This window comes from Opisthocomus hoazin, chromosome 1 (assembly GCF_030867145.1).
Source record: "Opisthocomus hoazin isolate bOpiHoa1 chromosome 1, bOpiHoa1.hap1, whole genome shotgun sequence".
NCBI classification, from domain to species: domain Eukaryota; kingdom Metazoa; phylum Chordata; class Aves; order Opisthocomiformes; family Opisthocomidae; genus Opisthocomus; species Opisthocomus hoazin.
Window position 1 is genome coordinate 142,856,783 of NC_134414.1, and position 15,717 is coordinate 142,872,499.

At 40.0% G+C, this 15,717-nt stretch overlaps 1 protein-coding gene across 4 annotated transcripts in view; it reads right to left on the reverse strand.

Annotated features, from left to right (window-relative positions):
* The window catches only part of ABCC9 (ATP binding cassette subfamily C member 9), a 77,282-nt gene that overhangs the window by 30,648 nt on the left and 30,917 nt on the right, over positions 1 to 15,717 (reverse strand). For all 4 annotated transcript variants that reach the window (XM_075439645.1, XM_075439622.1, XM_075439629.1 and 1 more), the window contains 7 exons: positions 14,979 to 15,121; positions 11,974 to 12,082; positions 10,453 to 10,563; positions 9,441 to 9,513; positions 7,787 to 7,892; positions 2,512 to 2,550; positions 836 to 934 (listed from right to left, as the gene is read on the reverse strand). In XM_075439645.1, coding sequence (XP_075295760.1) covers positions 836 to 934; positions 2,512 to 2,550; positions 7,787 to 7,892; positions 9,441 to 9,513; positions 10,453 to 10,563; positions 11,974 to 12,082; positions 14,979 to 15,121 — 680 coding nt within the window. The remainder of the gene's footprint in view (positions 1 to 835; positions 935 to 2,511; positions 2,551 to 7,786; positions 7,893 to 9,440; positions 9,514 to 10,452; positions 10,564 to 11,973; positions 12,083 to 14,978; positions 15,122 to 15,717) is intronic.

The window sequence follows — 15,717 nt, forward strand, 5'->3', positions numbered from 1 at the left end:
AAGAATCTGGTCCCTGAAATTTTAGATGTTTATCTGGATTTTGAGATATTTAATCATTGCTAAGTGTTATTAAGTAGGAATGCAGTAATACATCTTAACAAAATACACCCTGAGAGAAATGGGACGTATTTTTAATAACTGAAAATGAAGAGAGTGTTGTCTTTGAAAACGTCAGCAATCTGTTTTCCTTAAGTCAAGTCACTTTTTCCACTACATTTGTTAGCTGACCTTTTAGAAGGACACAAGAAGCAAGTGCTGGATAGGAATAACAGAAGCTGTGCACCTCAGTTTTCATACTCCCTTCTCCTGCACTTCTAAAGAAAGAATTAAGGCCATTTCCTTGAGGTACCCCAACTTCATACGTGCAGTGTTTTTGTGAACTGGCTGCTCCAGTAACATGATCACAGCAGGATTAGCACATATGCTTGGTGGAAAAATGCCTAGTATCTCTATTTCCAGAGTCCTCTGTCAACCTCAGGCTCCACTAAGCAAAACAAACACATGTCAGTAGACTCCAAAGATGGGATTCATCTCACCTAACTTTAGCTGCTTGAGAAATACACATACGGCTTCTGCTGTATTCCATGGAGAGCCACTGCCGCTGTCTGATTTCTCACAAACATCTGAGACAGGCACTTTGGTTAGAGAAGGACCCTTCAATGACTAATCTAAAACAAAAACCTTTCTCTGAGATGGCTAAAGTCAGGTTAGCTAAATCCACCCCAGGGTTAATATGCATTGATATTTTTCAGAATCTACAAACTTTCTCCAGGAGAAACCAAAAGCTTCTTCAACAGAAGCTCCCAGGTGTTTTTGCAAGGGGGTTGATATTTACCTCTGTTTATTAAATGGGCTCCCAAAGATGATGTTCTCCTCCACAGTTGCATTCAGCAGCCACGGCTTCTGAGCTGCATAAGCCACTGAGTATCTGTTTCTACGGCAGACAGATAAAGAGTATTAGTAAAAAGCAAAGCACCCACATTATAAAATGTCTGAGAATCAGGGGGGGTTAAAATTAATTTTATGAATGTGCATCCATAAAAATACAGAGAAACACACAGGCAAGCAACTGTTACAAAAGTGAAGGGAAGAATTTTAAATTAGATGCTTTGGTTAGAACTGCACCCACTCTCTCCCCTGCTGGCAAAATCTACACTTTAGGCTGTATTCCATTCTACTGTAAACAGCTAGTACCTACCCCAATCTAGTGACTGCAATTCCAGTCCAAAGACAAATTATAAATCATCAAATTTATTAAATTCTCACAAGAATAGTTATCTGGTATTTTTTTCTCTAATGTCAAGACAGGTAGTGAAAAGGCACTGTTCAAATGGCAGCAGTACATTTGACTTGCTGCTTTCTGAAGTTTTAGCTTATTTTACGTGGCCATACACATGAAATACTTTTTTCTCAGCAAATTTTTTTCCTTTAAGTCCATTAGATCCTCGGTGGACTGGCATGATATCGAAAAAGAGAACAATTCAATACAGATTGGGAAAGAATCACTACAGTCTCCCAAGTGCTTATTAGATGTACTTTAAATGTGTCTAAATATCTAATGAAATGTGTATGATAGGGGTATGAATGTTCTTTACTTCTCATTGTTTTGCCTACGTATGGCAAAAAAGGTCATGTGATGTCAGACATTTTTCTGAAATGCCTGAGATGTGTGAGGAAGGAGGTGTGTGAACTGGTACTGGCTTCTGGATCTGAACACTTCTCGTCCTTCTCAGTCTCTTTGATGGTACTGCTTCAAACCAAACATTTTATATAGCTTTGCATGTAAGCGTCTAGGATTTGCTATTGAGAGAGAGGGTGCTAGGGTATGAGATATAGCTGGTTAGAAGTAGTCAGTAGTACCCCCAAAATTTTAGGAGTTTTAGCAGCTCAGTATGCAATAGTAGTATGATTTACGTCCTCAGGATTATTAGGTAGAAAATCATGGTGTGACTCCCAACCACAGCTATGTGTGCCACTACTTCTCTATCATTTATGATGTGGTTTCAGTTTAGCTTGTCCTTCTTTTAAACCTGCAGGCCCTTTCCCTGAAGCCAGGGATGGAGTCGCTGCTTGGCTTCAGCTGGAGTACAGCCGGCCTCCTTCGCACACTCTGTGCCCTGCTCCATCCCACACCATTGAGCTGGGCTAGAAGCAACACAAAACCCAGTCCTGATCAGAAAACATGCAAACGTGTGGGAGGGTACACATAACGATGTCTTACATCTAGAGGCCCTGTCTTGCAAGATACGGAGCACACTAAACTCCCAGTGATGTCAAACGGGAGCTGGGAGCACTGAGCATCTTTCAGACAAGACTGAGGTAGCGGCACAATGGCTGGAGAAGATTGGGATCCACTGGATTTAACTCAATCTGTCAGTTAATCCTACAGTAAGTGATTATCAACATGGCAAGAAAATACAGAGATGGCTGCAGGGTACAAAGATGAAGGTTTGAGGAAATTCTGAAGAAATGAATGAGCGGATTATGATACACTAAAAGCAGAAATAATACCTTTTGGATGCTTCAAAAGAAGGTTCAGTTTCATTTACACTGTAAGATATGGTAAATGACATTTAGTAAGCAGGAAATACAGAGAATAACATTTTGTGCAAGTTTTATATACAGGGAAACTGGAGTTAAGTACATTTTAGGAACTCAACATCACTGGGGTTTTTTTGTTCTTAAAGGGAAAATAAACAAGGTCTAATTATAAGTATATAACTTTTCTAAATACAGTAGTTTCATACGTATACTGTGCGGTGGCGTAACAGGCAAGCTATGTTGTTAGAAAATGTATTAAAATGAAAAGTGCATTGTGAAACCTTTTAAAAATGAAATTATTAATATTGCCTGGGCGTATAAAAGGTTGACAAGCAGTAAGTTAGCTTCTCCACACAGTTCCACCAATAACCTGCAAAAGTCAGTAACTACTCTAATGTCAGACTTCTCCTGGACCAAATCTAAGGTTTGCAGATACGATTTTGCAAGGTGCAAACACACTTTTGAATCAGAAGAGATCTGGAACCTGCTTATAGCAGTACGGCTGCATCAAGCCATGCATGGCACTGCAACACATCGGCATTTCTGGTCATCCTCCACTTAGGGATCATATCCATGAAATATGATTTGAAGAACATGCAATGGCAGTAATGACAGGAATGATTTTGCAGTTCCTTCTGTTTGTTAATTGACTTATTAACAGTGCCGAGGACATGGAATGGGAGTCAAAGCAGTTCTGGACAGCAATGGTGCTCGTGTCCAGGCATGGCAACACATCACTGGAAAGTGCAAAACCTAAAAGAGTAAGTTTATGACAGGTAAATGGAAATAGGCATTAGAAGGGACTAGAAAAATTAAATTACTGTTATTTGCTTGACTTAAACAAACAACCAACCAAACAAATCCTCCCCTCCCAAGCCTATGAATCCTCCAGATGAAATATTTTACTGCTGAGACATAGTTGTCTGCTTGCTTGCTGGGATAGCAGTAACTGCAGCTGCACTCATAAGCAGAGGTTCCAAGTCTGGCAAAGGGCATAAAACTTCTAATAGCAGAGCCCTCATAATGCCAGACTCACATATCAAGTATTTCCCCAAAATGCTAGAATTGAGACATGTTACTTTCTGTGCTGCACATCAGCTCTCTAATCACAATTCATGCTTCCTAAATTGCACAGTCCGTGTGTTTCCTGCATGCAGCTATCTCCAGAGAAGATGTCACATCAGAAGTGAATAAGCCCTGTTGATTTCTCAGAGGGGTCAGAGAGCCATAACCTGAGGCTCAGAACAGACATTGCTTCACCAGAGTTGGTCCTTTATCCAGCAGAAGTTTCCGGTCTTCTCTACAATGGAAAAAAGTTACGAGAAAGCAAAAGATGGAGTCTAACGAGAGATTAAAAGAGGTCAGAAATTAGGTCAAGCCAAACAAAAAAGCAGAAAATCTAAATTTCCTCTATTAAAAAACCCCAAACTTTTATCAGCAGAGTATTGCAATGGTAGAGAAAAGGAAAATTGTCTTCATGTGTACATTTGGGAGTGGCCTCTGAAGTATAATTTAAGAAAAAGTGGGCACAAGCCTTACAAGACCCCTTGGAATTCCATACCAGATTTAATATGCTTGCCATTATAATCAAAGAGATTATCTGAATGAGCAAGGACTAATTTTAGGATCTCATTTTCTTAAACTCTCTTCCTTAGTTAGAAATTTCTTTCAATGCTTAGCTTGACAAATACACTTTAATTCTTCCAAATTCTGAGTGAGATTCCTGTGAGAACCCACGTTCATTAATAATCTCGTGAATAAACACATATATGACCTCTGCTGAGCTGGGGCCTTCACAAATAAGGGGATTTGAGTATTTGGTCTTGTACTTCATTACCCTACTGAATCTGAAAGTGTGATGCAACTGCAGGGCATGGGAGTGGGCTGAAGCTGAAGCTCCTGAGATTTCTAAAAAGAGTATTTTATTTGCCTGCTGGGATTAAGTAATCTTTGCTCTAATTTCTTTATTTATTGCAATGTGGCTATTTATACTGATTTTTATTACATACTATAAAATATACATACTCCCCAACATGGGGCATGGTGAGTTTGAGCCCAAAACTATAGGAAAGACTAAACTGATTAGAAAATTTTATAAGATTTTGAATATATAAACTAATCTGTCAGAAATATATTTAAATCAAAGTTTTGAGGAAAAATCAAAAAGAAACCTTGTTGACATTTGGACAATTTTTATGCTAACTCTAGCTATTTTAAAATAGGCTAATGCAGCTGTATACCAGGCCCAGGTGCCCTCAGCCTACAAAATGCAAACAGAGGAGAAAAAAGGGATACAAAGGATCCCTGTATATCCCTAGGATGTCACTGCAATGGCAGAATGAACCATTTCCACTGCTAATACAGGCAAGAGATTTGAGGCAAGACAAGGACCAAGCATCTAAACAAATTGTATCCAGCAATTTGGAGGAATTTGTTCCCGTCCCTGCAACCAGCCACAGCAGTACAGCGGCACTAGTAAGTATGGTGACTTCGGCTACTGACATTTATCTGGCTGACCATGTATCCATCTACGAATAGTGTCCTTCAGCGTGTTCTGCGAGCTACTGTGGTTGTAACCTTTCAGTAAGCAGTTGTACTTAGCAATCCTTCTGAGGGGAGCACTGACTTTTCCTAATTTTTCTTGAAGCTTTTCATAGCTTGAGGGCAGAACAGACCATTTGGGAGGATCTATTTCATAATTCTTGTGTTTCCCATGCTTTTCACTTAGTACACAACAACCTGTTTGCACAGAAACCAGTTCAATGTACAGAAAACGTATACCAAGTGAAGGGCTTCCACTTAGTCATTCTTCTTTGTTTGGCGGTCTGAGAAGATTGTTCTGACTGTTTGGCTTGGTGTGGATGAGGGGAATACAATTCTCTGCATACTCCCCACATCTGTCCCTGTATAGACCTAACAACTTAGGTCTGAAACAGGCTCAGCTGACCCACTGCATCCAGATAGCCTCACGCTTCAGTGTTTAAGAAGTCTCTCTAGCTGATTGCTCACTTGGAAAACAAAAAGCCAGCTCCTTGTCTAAGGTTTGTAATGTATTGGAGGCATGTCTTGTGTAAGTGGGAAGAAATGAGATCTGGCCCATAAGATTTGCCCTGGCCAAGATCTCTTCCAGAAAGATACACTAACACACTTTCTTTCCTAAGATCCCAAACCAGTGACCTAGGATCAAACAACCCTGGGAGCAGGACATACAGCTCTCACTGCAGACAACCACAACAGCAACAGGGTATTCAAGCCCCACGATGGGCTTTCTCAATGATACACTGCAGGATTACCCTAATATAACTGGGGCTGAAATCAGACCCATCATTACTATTGCTGTGGTGCTACACCTGAATTTGCTGGAGAATTCACCCAGCCTGCATTTCATCCCTGGATCAGTAACTGTGTTAGTCATGCATGTGGAATCACATGGAAAAGGATTTAAGAAAGTGAATAGGATCTTCGTTATGGTTTTGTAAAGTATAGGATCCACTTAGTTAAATACCTGAAGTATCCTTCTGTATTCATCTGTCTGTCAGGCAGTCTGAAATTATCAGCAAAACATAACCATGTTTGCATCAGCCACATCACAGTACCAAGTTGCAGTTTGCAATGAAAAAAAGTCACTCAGTAAGGCCTGAGATGCTTGCTAAAAGCTGAGTTACCTGTTTGGTTATGTTCAGACTGCCAATCAACTAGCAATATGCTCTTAATCCCTCTTGAACAATGTGAAACTTAAACAGTATTTCATAATCATTCTCTAGTGTCTTTATAAGATTTCTCTTTTTGTCTAATCTTCCTAGGATTCCCTATCTTTCTCTAGGACAAATTTGATTCTTCCTCAAAAATACCATTTGAAACAGCTGTGTGAATAATTTTAAGGTACATGCTGCTCCTTGTATTTTCTTAAACTACTCAGTAAAAAAAAATTGCCTGATTGTGAAGTCAAAATCTTCATTATATATCTCAAAGAAATTAACTGTGGTAACTTACATATTCTTCTTCCTTCAAAGCTTAAACTCACATATAATTAAACTAAAGTTCATCTTGCCTTGGCTCCAATTGTACCTGCTACTCCAGTGAGATCATACATTTAGAATTGCAGACAGTGAAATATGGGCTGGGGAACAAAAAATGCCATGCATACTAGCAGAGGCTAAGCAAAAAGATCCAGCCTGCAACATTGCTGTAAGAAAAAGATGACAAAGGAGGTTACTAGTCAAGGGATGGGGCAACAAAATATTGGTCTCTGTGACAAAATTCACCCTTCCTGCTTGAAAAGTTAATTAAGAAGAGTTTGGCTTGGTAGTTTTAAGGAAACAGAACTGATCTTTCAAATCAAAGAATAAGTCTTCGGGTTACAGCACATCCCTTCCATGGCCTCTGCCTGCCTAGGCTGGAAGAGTGGTTGCTGCCCTGCTCTTCTGTGGGAAGTTCTCGTTCGCTGGGTCTGAAGTCATGTGGATCCCGAGGCCTGACCTCACTGGCAGTCCCCTCTTCAGCAACAGCTGCTTCAGAGCCTTTAGTCCTTAGGTGTTCGGTGTCCTCAGGCTGCTTTCTGAACATGTTACTGTGAAGAGTGACACTGACTTCCCCAGGCGAGGCTTGAGCAGGTACCAGGAAAGGGGAAAAGCATTGCTCACGTGTTATTGTATCACCTTTCTTTCTGCCTTTTCAGTGTTAACTATCCCACCCCTTCATTGCTTCTTGAAGAACTTCATTATTTGTGCAACCTGAGTTGCAACTATTATTTGAAATGTTACTAGACTACAAACACCTTTGATGAAACACAACAAAAGTAAATTGCACCTCATTGTTCTTACCAAATGGGAGTTTGGAGACAGCATGGGTGTTATTTGCTGTGAGACTGTCTTCAATTGCAGTGAGTACCATAAATCCAGAGCTGACTCCCACCACTGAAGACTACTGGATAACACGAATAGTATATGCTTTCTATTGAAGTCATTTGAGAGGGATAATATATTAGATATTGTAATATATTAAAATATTATATATTAATCACCAGACTATCCTCTTTCCCTTCCTGAGGCAGTCCAGTCTGAAACATGAGCAGAACAGCTATGAAAATCCTTCATGAGTTTGCAGGTGATGCCCTCCAGGGAGGACCTGGATGATGATAACCATTTAACACGCAGTTCTGAGACATGAAGTTTACATTTCTCACAGCAAAACCCAACTCACTCCTTCTTAAATGAATGTAGCAGTTAATAGCTATGAAACATACTTGCTCCAGTGAACTTTTCCCTCCAGTGTCTGCATCTCTCCCAGTATAGCAAGGAGAAGTGATGACTTGCCACAGCCAACCTGGCCCACAATCATTGTCATCTGACCTATGATAATAATAGTAACAAAAACATTTTCAAAAAAGAAAAAGACCAGTTCTACTCAAGTCCACAAAGCCCAACTAGATCCAATTCTAAGCCGCTTGAAACAGTTGGCAAATTTATTAGCATCTACTACGTAAATGGGCAATATTGCATGTATTCATCTATGGAAATATACATTACCGGACAGTGCAAGTACACACTAATCTCCAAAGGAATGAGACTATTGCTTTGACATAAATTATCACACATTGTATGGGAGTGTGTTACTTTACTGAAGTTTTTTAGGGTCAAATGATATGAAGTGGGGAGTGATCATTTAGACTGTGATTCCATGAATATTCGGGCCAATCTAATAAAGTGACTACAACTGAAATAACATTCCTTACTCTTTTCTGCTTTTCTGTACTCCTTCCCCTACCACCACTTTCCTACCTCCAGTCCTACTCTGTAGTGGCAATGGTACTTCTCAGATCTTCCCATAAACTAATGGAACTCATTAACTATGCTAGCTAGTGCACTTGCCAGGTAAGCTTCTCGCCAGCTGGGGAGTTAATGGCCTTCTTCCTTCTAAAGGAGGTAAACTCTTCGACTGGCTCACCCAGTTTGTAAACCCATGGCCTTAGACTGTAAACTCCTGCGAGTGAAGACCTTCTGCTGGTGTTGTGTGTTGCACTAGGCCAGTACAAAGAAGGGTTCATCCATGCACAGGACACATAATGCTACAGTGAAGTGAATGATATAGACTTTGGCATTAGCTATAGTAGTTTGGGATCACATAGTAACTGCGTGACATCTAAGATGCGTCAACCTAACGTAATAATACAGTGATAGGAATTTTACAGGAAGAAGAAGAAGAAGAGGAAGTTGCTACTTTTCGTGCTTGCTATGTAGGTCATCCAAAACAAATCAAAGTTCTGTTATTCTGTGAAACTCCTAGACAAAAGACATAGAGGATGCAAGAAATGATGGGAGCTCATCTGGACAAAGAGAAATTAATAGAAATTCACTGAGGATTTCTTGACAGACAAACTGCATGAGGCTCAAGGAATTCTCTCAAATGAAAATAGTTGTGAACTGGGAGACTAATGTTGAAGAAGATTAGAATAAGTATACTATATGACTTCTGTGTCCCTGTGCACCCACAGGTAGCCACTGTTGGAAACAAACTACTGAATTAGATGGCCCTTTGGATTGGATGAGTGTGGAGTTCTCCATCTTTCTTTTTTTGTCTATTACGAATAATAATGAATCTTTATGCAACAACCTTTTCCATATTTATTCTTACTCTTGACTTTGTTCCCACTGTCACAAAAACTATATAAACTATATAGGTATATAAAAACAATGTAATTTTTTGTTTATTTATGGTACTTTAGGTTAATGATATAGCTACATGACCAATACAGTTCATGACCTTGTATAAATTTTTAACCTTCATTTTTTCTTATATAAATCTAAATTTGTGGGTTTGTGCTTTTCATAACATCAAGAAATGGAATTAGAACCAATCTTATATTGCTTATTTCATATTGAAGGTGTGCATTATCCTACCTGTTGGGATTCTGATGTTTATGTTGGACAATGTAGCTAAACCACTTCCCCACGAAAAGTATCCATTGGTTACCTACAAAACAATTACCACATGTCAGATATACAAACACGAGGGGAAAAAAAAAGTAGAATGTCTAGTCTGGATTTAAATTATGTTACTAAAATAAATTTGTGATTAATAGACATGGTGAGGGACGCTCATACACAAAAAAACCAAGTTAGGCTAGTAAAGATTGCCAAACCAGAAAACCTTGTGAATAAGAGAGGTTACATATACAAATATATATACTGTATGAAATGCAGTACAGGGATGATCTTGAGTTGAATTCTAGCAACGCACAAGATTAAAGACCAAGAATAATGATCACAGGATCTCACAGGTGGCAATCTAAATATCATAGCTTATCAAGGAATGAATCATCCTGTGTACTGTGGTGTATAGCCTCTTGTGAATGGATTCCCAAAGCACAAAATCAAATATTCACAAAGTTTATGCTGAACATAAGAAAAGTGCTCCCCAGTGCACTCTAGCCTTTTTGTACTTCCTCTGGAGTTGACAGAGCTGTGAAACATTCTTTACACAGAGCGCAAGGACATGTGTGAGGAAAATTTGGCCAACATGACTCAAAATTATGTCATAATAAATGACACGTCATAATAAATGTCGAAAAATATTTCAAAATTTTGATCTTCGTTCTAAGCGTGAAAGAGAAGTGCACGAAGGGAAAGTCTAAGAAAATCTATATCAATTTCTGCGTATCAGATTATCTTGGTTTTGTTCCTTTAGACTCATGATGCCTCTGTTTCCTGAGAAGACAGAGAATCATTATAAAGAGCTGGTCTGTAGCAAATACTTGTCACTGTATTTTTGGTTGAAGTGCTAATTTGTTTGAGGGCTTGTTCTTGCAATGGACTATTTGCCTTTGGAAGAACAGCATCAATTCAGCACTATCTGGTACGGTTGCAGGAGGACCTGCTCCTCGTAAAGAATGAGACGATGCTTTCAAGCCACCTTGATTGCGATATCATCTGTCTCCACTGGACGAGTTTGCTTCCTTGTTGGCTGTTCATAGCTTTCAAGCTGATACCTCAAGGGCTGTCTCCTGTTGATGGCCTTGGTGTGCTACATAGTGAAATGAAGAAAGCAGAAAAGTTGGAATTCTCAAGAGAGGACAGCATTTGGTTCCTTATAAAACAGACCATCCATTCCCTTTCATCCCACCATTCTAGGTCACAGGAAGAAACCAGAAATATGTGTGATAGTACAGACACACTACTGTAATGCACATATTGTAATGTTCTAAACACCCTTTAACCGAAGCGCAGGAAATATCTGATTTTTGGTTTCCCATGCATACCCATCACAAATTTCAGCTCTGTCATCCTCCTCAAACCACTAGGTAAGTCCGCCCTACCTGAAGTAGCTCCAGACAAAGCTGTGTCAGTATAAGTGTAATGACATGCAGAGTTACCAGTTTGGTTCTTGGAAGCAGAATAGCTGCAGGAGCAAGAAGTGTATCAAATCAGCTTGTGCAGAGAACTTCAGTAATGCATAACAGTGATTATGGAGCCAGCTCACAGAGAGCTACCTGCAGTATTTGTAAGCACCACTATATTAAGCTGAATCGGTGTAATCTTAGTGATTCCTTAAAGCTGGGCTCTCTACAGTGAATGATTTAACCTTTACAGTTATTACCTTCACTTTTCCCTCTCCCCATCATCTAGACTTTGTCTGTTTCTCTCTGTAGGGCTGGGCAGAAGGTGGACAAGAGAAGCAAAATAAATGCTGAAAAAATTTCATTTTTATTTCCTCTATTACAACTGTTAAGCCAGAAAAACAAGAAAAATGTTGGTTTGGGTTGGCAAACTAATTTAATTCAGCTCAAAATAAAACTTATTTTGTGTTTATCCTTTCTTTCTGTTGCTGTCTTCAAGTTTAAATCACATTTCAAATTATATCATCAGTTTGAAACAGTTGAAAAAATATCAAAATGAAAAAATATCTTTTCCCAAATCGTTTCCCTTGGCTTCTTTTGCCCTCAAATTTTACCCCAATTCATTATATGTTTAGCACTCCAGAAACAGCATTTTGGAATGAATTCCTATTTCACAAAGTTTGGTATTGTTTTTTGCACCTCCAATTCTGCATTTCGCAGAGCAGGAATCGGTCCTACCTAAAGATGTCCAAGATATGATTGCTTGTACTGGAAATATGTAGTAGAAACCCCATAACCACAGGAAACACACCTGGGCCTTTTATAAAACCTGAGAAGAACAAATTTGAACCGTGTGTAAATGTGTTGGTGTATTATGGAGTTTTTATTACTACTGGTACTTCAGCTATGCTTAAATGTGTTTGGGGACCCTTCATGTCATAGATGCAGAGATCCTGACATAGAAGAGGCCAAACTGGGCAATGTTTGGGTCAGGCTAGAAGCCGACACTCCCAAGCTCTACCAGCTAGTCCATTGACCTGGTACACGGCTATATGGCCTCTCTGCTTTGAAACTCAGTGTCATAAACCAGAACTTACAAGTCCTGTGTGCTTCTTACAGGATTCATAAGCTACAGAGCTGTCCCCACCTCTCCAGCTGTCATCGCCAATCTCATCACTCAGAAGAAACTCATTCAGCTTCTGTACACTTGAAAGAAAACAGGACAGTGAGTTAAATAAACTCAGGTTTCCATGAGTCCATTTACATTTTTGTGCAGCCCAGCCAGCAGGATGTACCAGAAGTGTTCCGAAAGAAGTTTATGGGATACTTTTGGTTTTCTATCGAACTGTCTGCCACCCTGATGGCAAGTGAAAAAATATTTATGTGGAAGAAGGACAGATGAAAATAGCTAAGCATCGCACTGGTAGTTGGAAATGAAGAGGAGAACTAGTCATGTGAGTGCCACTAGAGCTCTGTGGGAATGGTTTCCATCTTGGCAGACTTACCTCTTCTGTGCCTTTCTCATGCCTACACACAGCCAGGATGCATAGATGAGTCCTTCACCGTCTACATCCTTGGAAAACGCCAATGCACTAGGTGCATCCTGAGCACAACCTTTGCACACACTGCATGCAAACAGGACTGAATACTGCACAAATCAGCACAGCCATGGCCAGCCTTGGAGAAATATAGTAAGACCTCTCTTGGCCTACTTCTTCAAACTGTCCCCCAGGAAATACAGCTCACAGATTCAGTTCATTCTTGATCACAGAAGGATTTGATCCTCTTTCTGCCCTGTTTCCTTTCACAGTGCCATAAGAGCTTGGCTCTTTATTATTTTGGGGATGAACAAAATTGTTCATCTTATCGTTTTGGATGAACAAAAGCACCCACCAGTCAGGGTGAAGCAATGTTACTTCGCAAAAACTAAAATCAAGGTGCATTGAGCCAGAGACCAAGAAAGCAGAAGGGCATATTACTTCAGATCAGTGATCTGGACATTAATCTGCAAATGGGAAAGCAGACCTGTTTCAAGGCCTGTCTGAGCATTTCATATGAAATTATCAATACATGTTCAAGCCACAGAGATACTGGTTAGCAAGAAAGCACTGCTATTGTCATTATTACCTCTTGCCAGTATACCTGTTCCTATCTCCTCTTTCAAAAGGAAAATGTATGTGTCTGTATCAGAATTTCAGTCTTACATAAGTGCATCAAGCAAGAATTTATCTTTTTGTAGAAGAAAGGAGACCTTGTTCTGATCATCCGTCTGAGAAGACATGAACCATTACTTAGCATTTGAATGAGGACAGGTACCCTCAAAAGCTTTCATGGTATTAGAACTACTCTTTACAATAAAATGGTGATTCTGACCAAAGTATAAGCACTTAATCATAACACAGATAAGTGCATACTCATATATGTATTTGATTCATGATAGAGCCATAGAGTGGCCAAGCATGCATTCTTTGTTCTTCACTTGGGGGACATGATATTCATGGGAGAAAGATGTTAGGAAATAAGTTTGCCAAAGGGTAAAGTTTGTTTTGGCAAATGTGGACTTCAGATAATGTCCTGAGGGGTGGCCAGCAGTGCTAAGGAAAATGTACACACCATTTTGATATGAGGGCTATGCTAAACCTAGTGCAGAGATGTACAGGCTGGGATGATTTATAAAGGAGCCTTGAGATTTTCCACTAGTCAGAAATCATTTTCAACACAGGGAAAATCTCTCATGTGGTCCTACTGCTGCTTCGATAAAAATAAACCCTGTTTGTTTTTTTTTTGAAGTGAGTGTAGTACTGGCAAACAACAGCTGACATCCCCTTGACCACTACTTGTTATTGCCATTACCCACCAAAAAGGGGCAGTGGCAGCAGCAAGGATATACCTTGCCAATATGCCTCAGTCTTGGCAAGAAGGAACTATGTTTCTGGGTGGGATGGTTAGTTTGGTCTTCACATCCTACTAGCGCTTGGCATTGGACACATTACTGGCAGTCAGGTGTCAGTTTGTGCCTCTTGGGACATCTTGGCAGTGTGTATGTCTACATAACTGCCCCATGACCATGACTCTTTCCATACAGACCACTGACGCAACAGCCAAAAGTCTGAAATTCAACTTACTACCAACCAGCTCCCTTGAGATTAAGTGCTCTGTATCCCAGCATGAAGGAAGTTGTTTTGTCGGGTTATTTGCAGTGTGCAGCCTGCTGTAGGTGACCCTGCTTTGGCAGGGGGTTTGGACTAGATGACCCACAGAGGTCCCTTCCAACCCCTAACATTCTGTGATTCTGTGATTCTAAATGCCTGGAACATATAAGTTTCTGTCGAAGCAACACCTTTTATGAGTTTCATTTCCTTTTTTTTTAATCTTCACCACCTCAAGCCAACTTCCTTGCTCTCCTGCCATGTAGATCCCTACTCTCACAGACTAAACTCCCAAATGTCTGCCTTGTCATGCTTCTTCTCCTGCATCTCTTTACTGCCATTAATGGGAACACCATCTCCTCTATAAGACAAGTTCTGAAGGGCTCAGTTTCCCTTAAGTAACTAGTCCTTCAGTGTCCAATGTTCCTCCATCCACTCTCTTTCCTAAGATAGTCCATGCCAGTGCTAGACAGTAAAGAGGCAGGACAATACCAAATTCTCACTTAAATCCCAAAGCGCCCTTTGCGGAGGTAGAGTTAAGTCAGTTGCTCTTCTTTGCATCAGCAGGGCCAGTCTGGCTAGATAGCTTCACGCCAGTCTCTCTCATTTCCCTCTGTGTTGACAAGAGCCCAGCAAAGTACTAGGTGAGAGCGATGGTGGGGGGCCACACTGTAAGAAGAGGAGCATATCCCAAGGAAGGATGGTCCAGCTCTGAATCTGGACTGCCAAACTTGATGAAATTATAAAAAGCATGGAACATTTCTTTGTCTCTGTATCATGCAGTAAAAACAAATGGTTATTCTGATTTCTCTCACATTTTTAAACATCGTAGTCCCACCTTTAAATCCTCTTGCATGTCAGCAGGTACAAACAATCTTTTTCTCCAGCACCTTCCCTCTTGTATTACTGACTGTAGGCATTCAAGAGTGGGAGGAATTAGAAAGGCCGCTTACCTGATGATAGCCTTGACTGCAAAACGAACCACGGTAGAGAGCAGGAACAGTGGTGTGACCAGGATGTGAAACAAGGACAGCGATGCAAAGGCCTGGGCGGGCTGCAGTGGCTTGTCATTGGTATACGCATAAGTCACAAAGGTCTGTCACATCAGGAAAATAGCATGTCAGAGTAAGGACTCTTGAAAAAGACAGACAAAGACAACAAGCAAAATATTTTGCTGAACTAAGGCCAATAACTATATAACTCTATCTGGAATCCCAGTAAATGGAAAAGTGTCTTCTATTAAGGTGAAAAAGATTTTAAAAACTTGCCAGTGATTTCAAGCATTTAGTTTTGTAAAGTTTTTGTAATTCACTTCAACGTTTAGAAGAAACATACAAACCAGAAAAATCAGTAAGAATCTAATAAATCTAATAAATACTACTTTATTTTTTTTTCACAGATGCAGAGCTATGCTCATATTTCATCCAATGCTGGCACATACTGTCAGCATACTCTGAGTAATGAGTAAAGAGTAATTTGGTCTATGAAGAGTCCTTACTGAGTGTCATGCCATAGTTTCTCACATTAGGCTGAGGTTTAAACCTGGCCAGAGGATAAGCAAAATTTATTCCTCATTAAACTGCACAGCACCTTTTCTTGAATAGTGAAATGGTGGCTTATAATGCACTTTGACACAGGAATGATTTTTGCTGCTGGAAAATAAAAAGGCAAAGCCACCCAAACTCCCTTCAA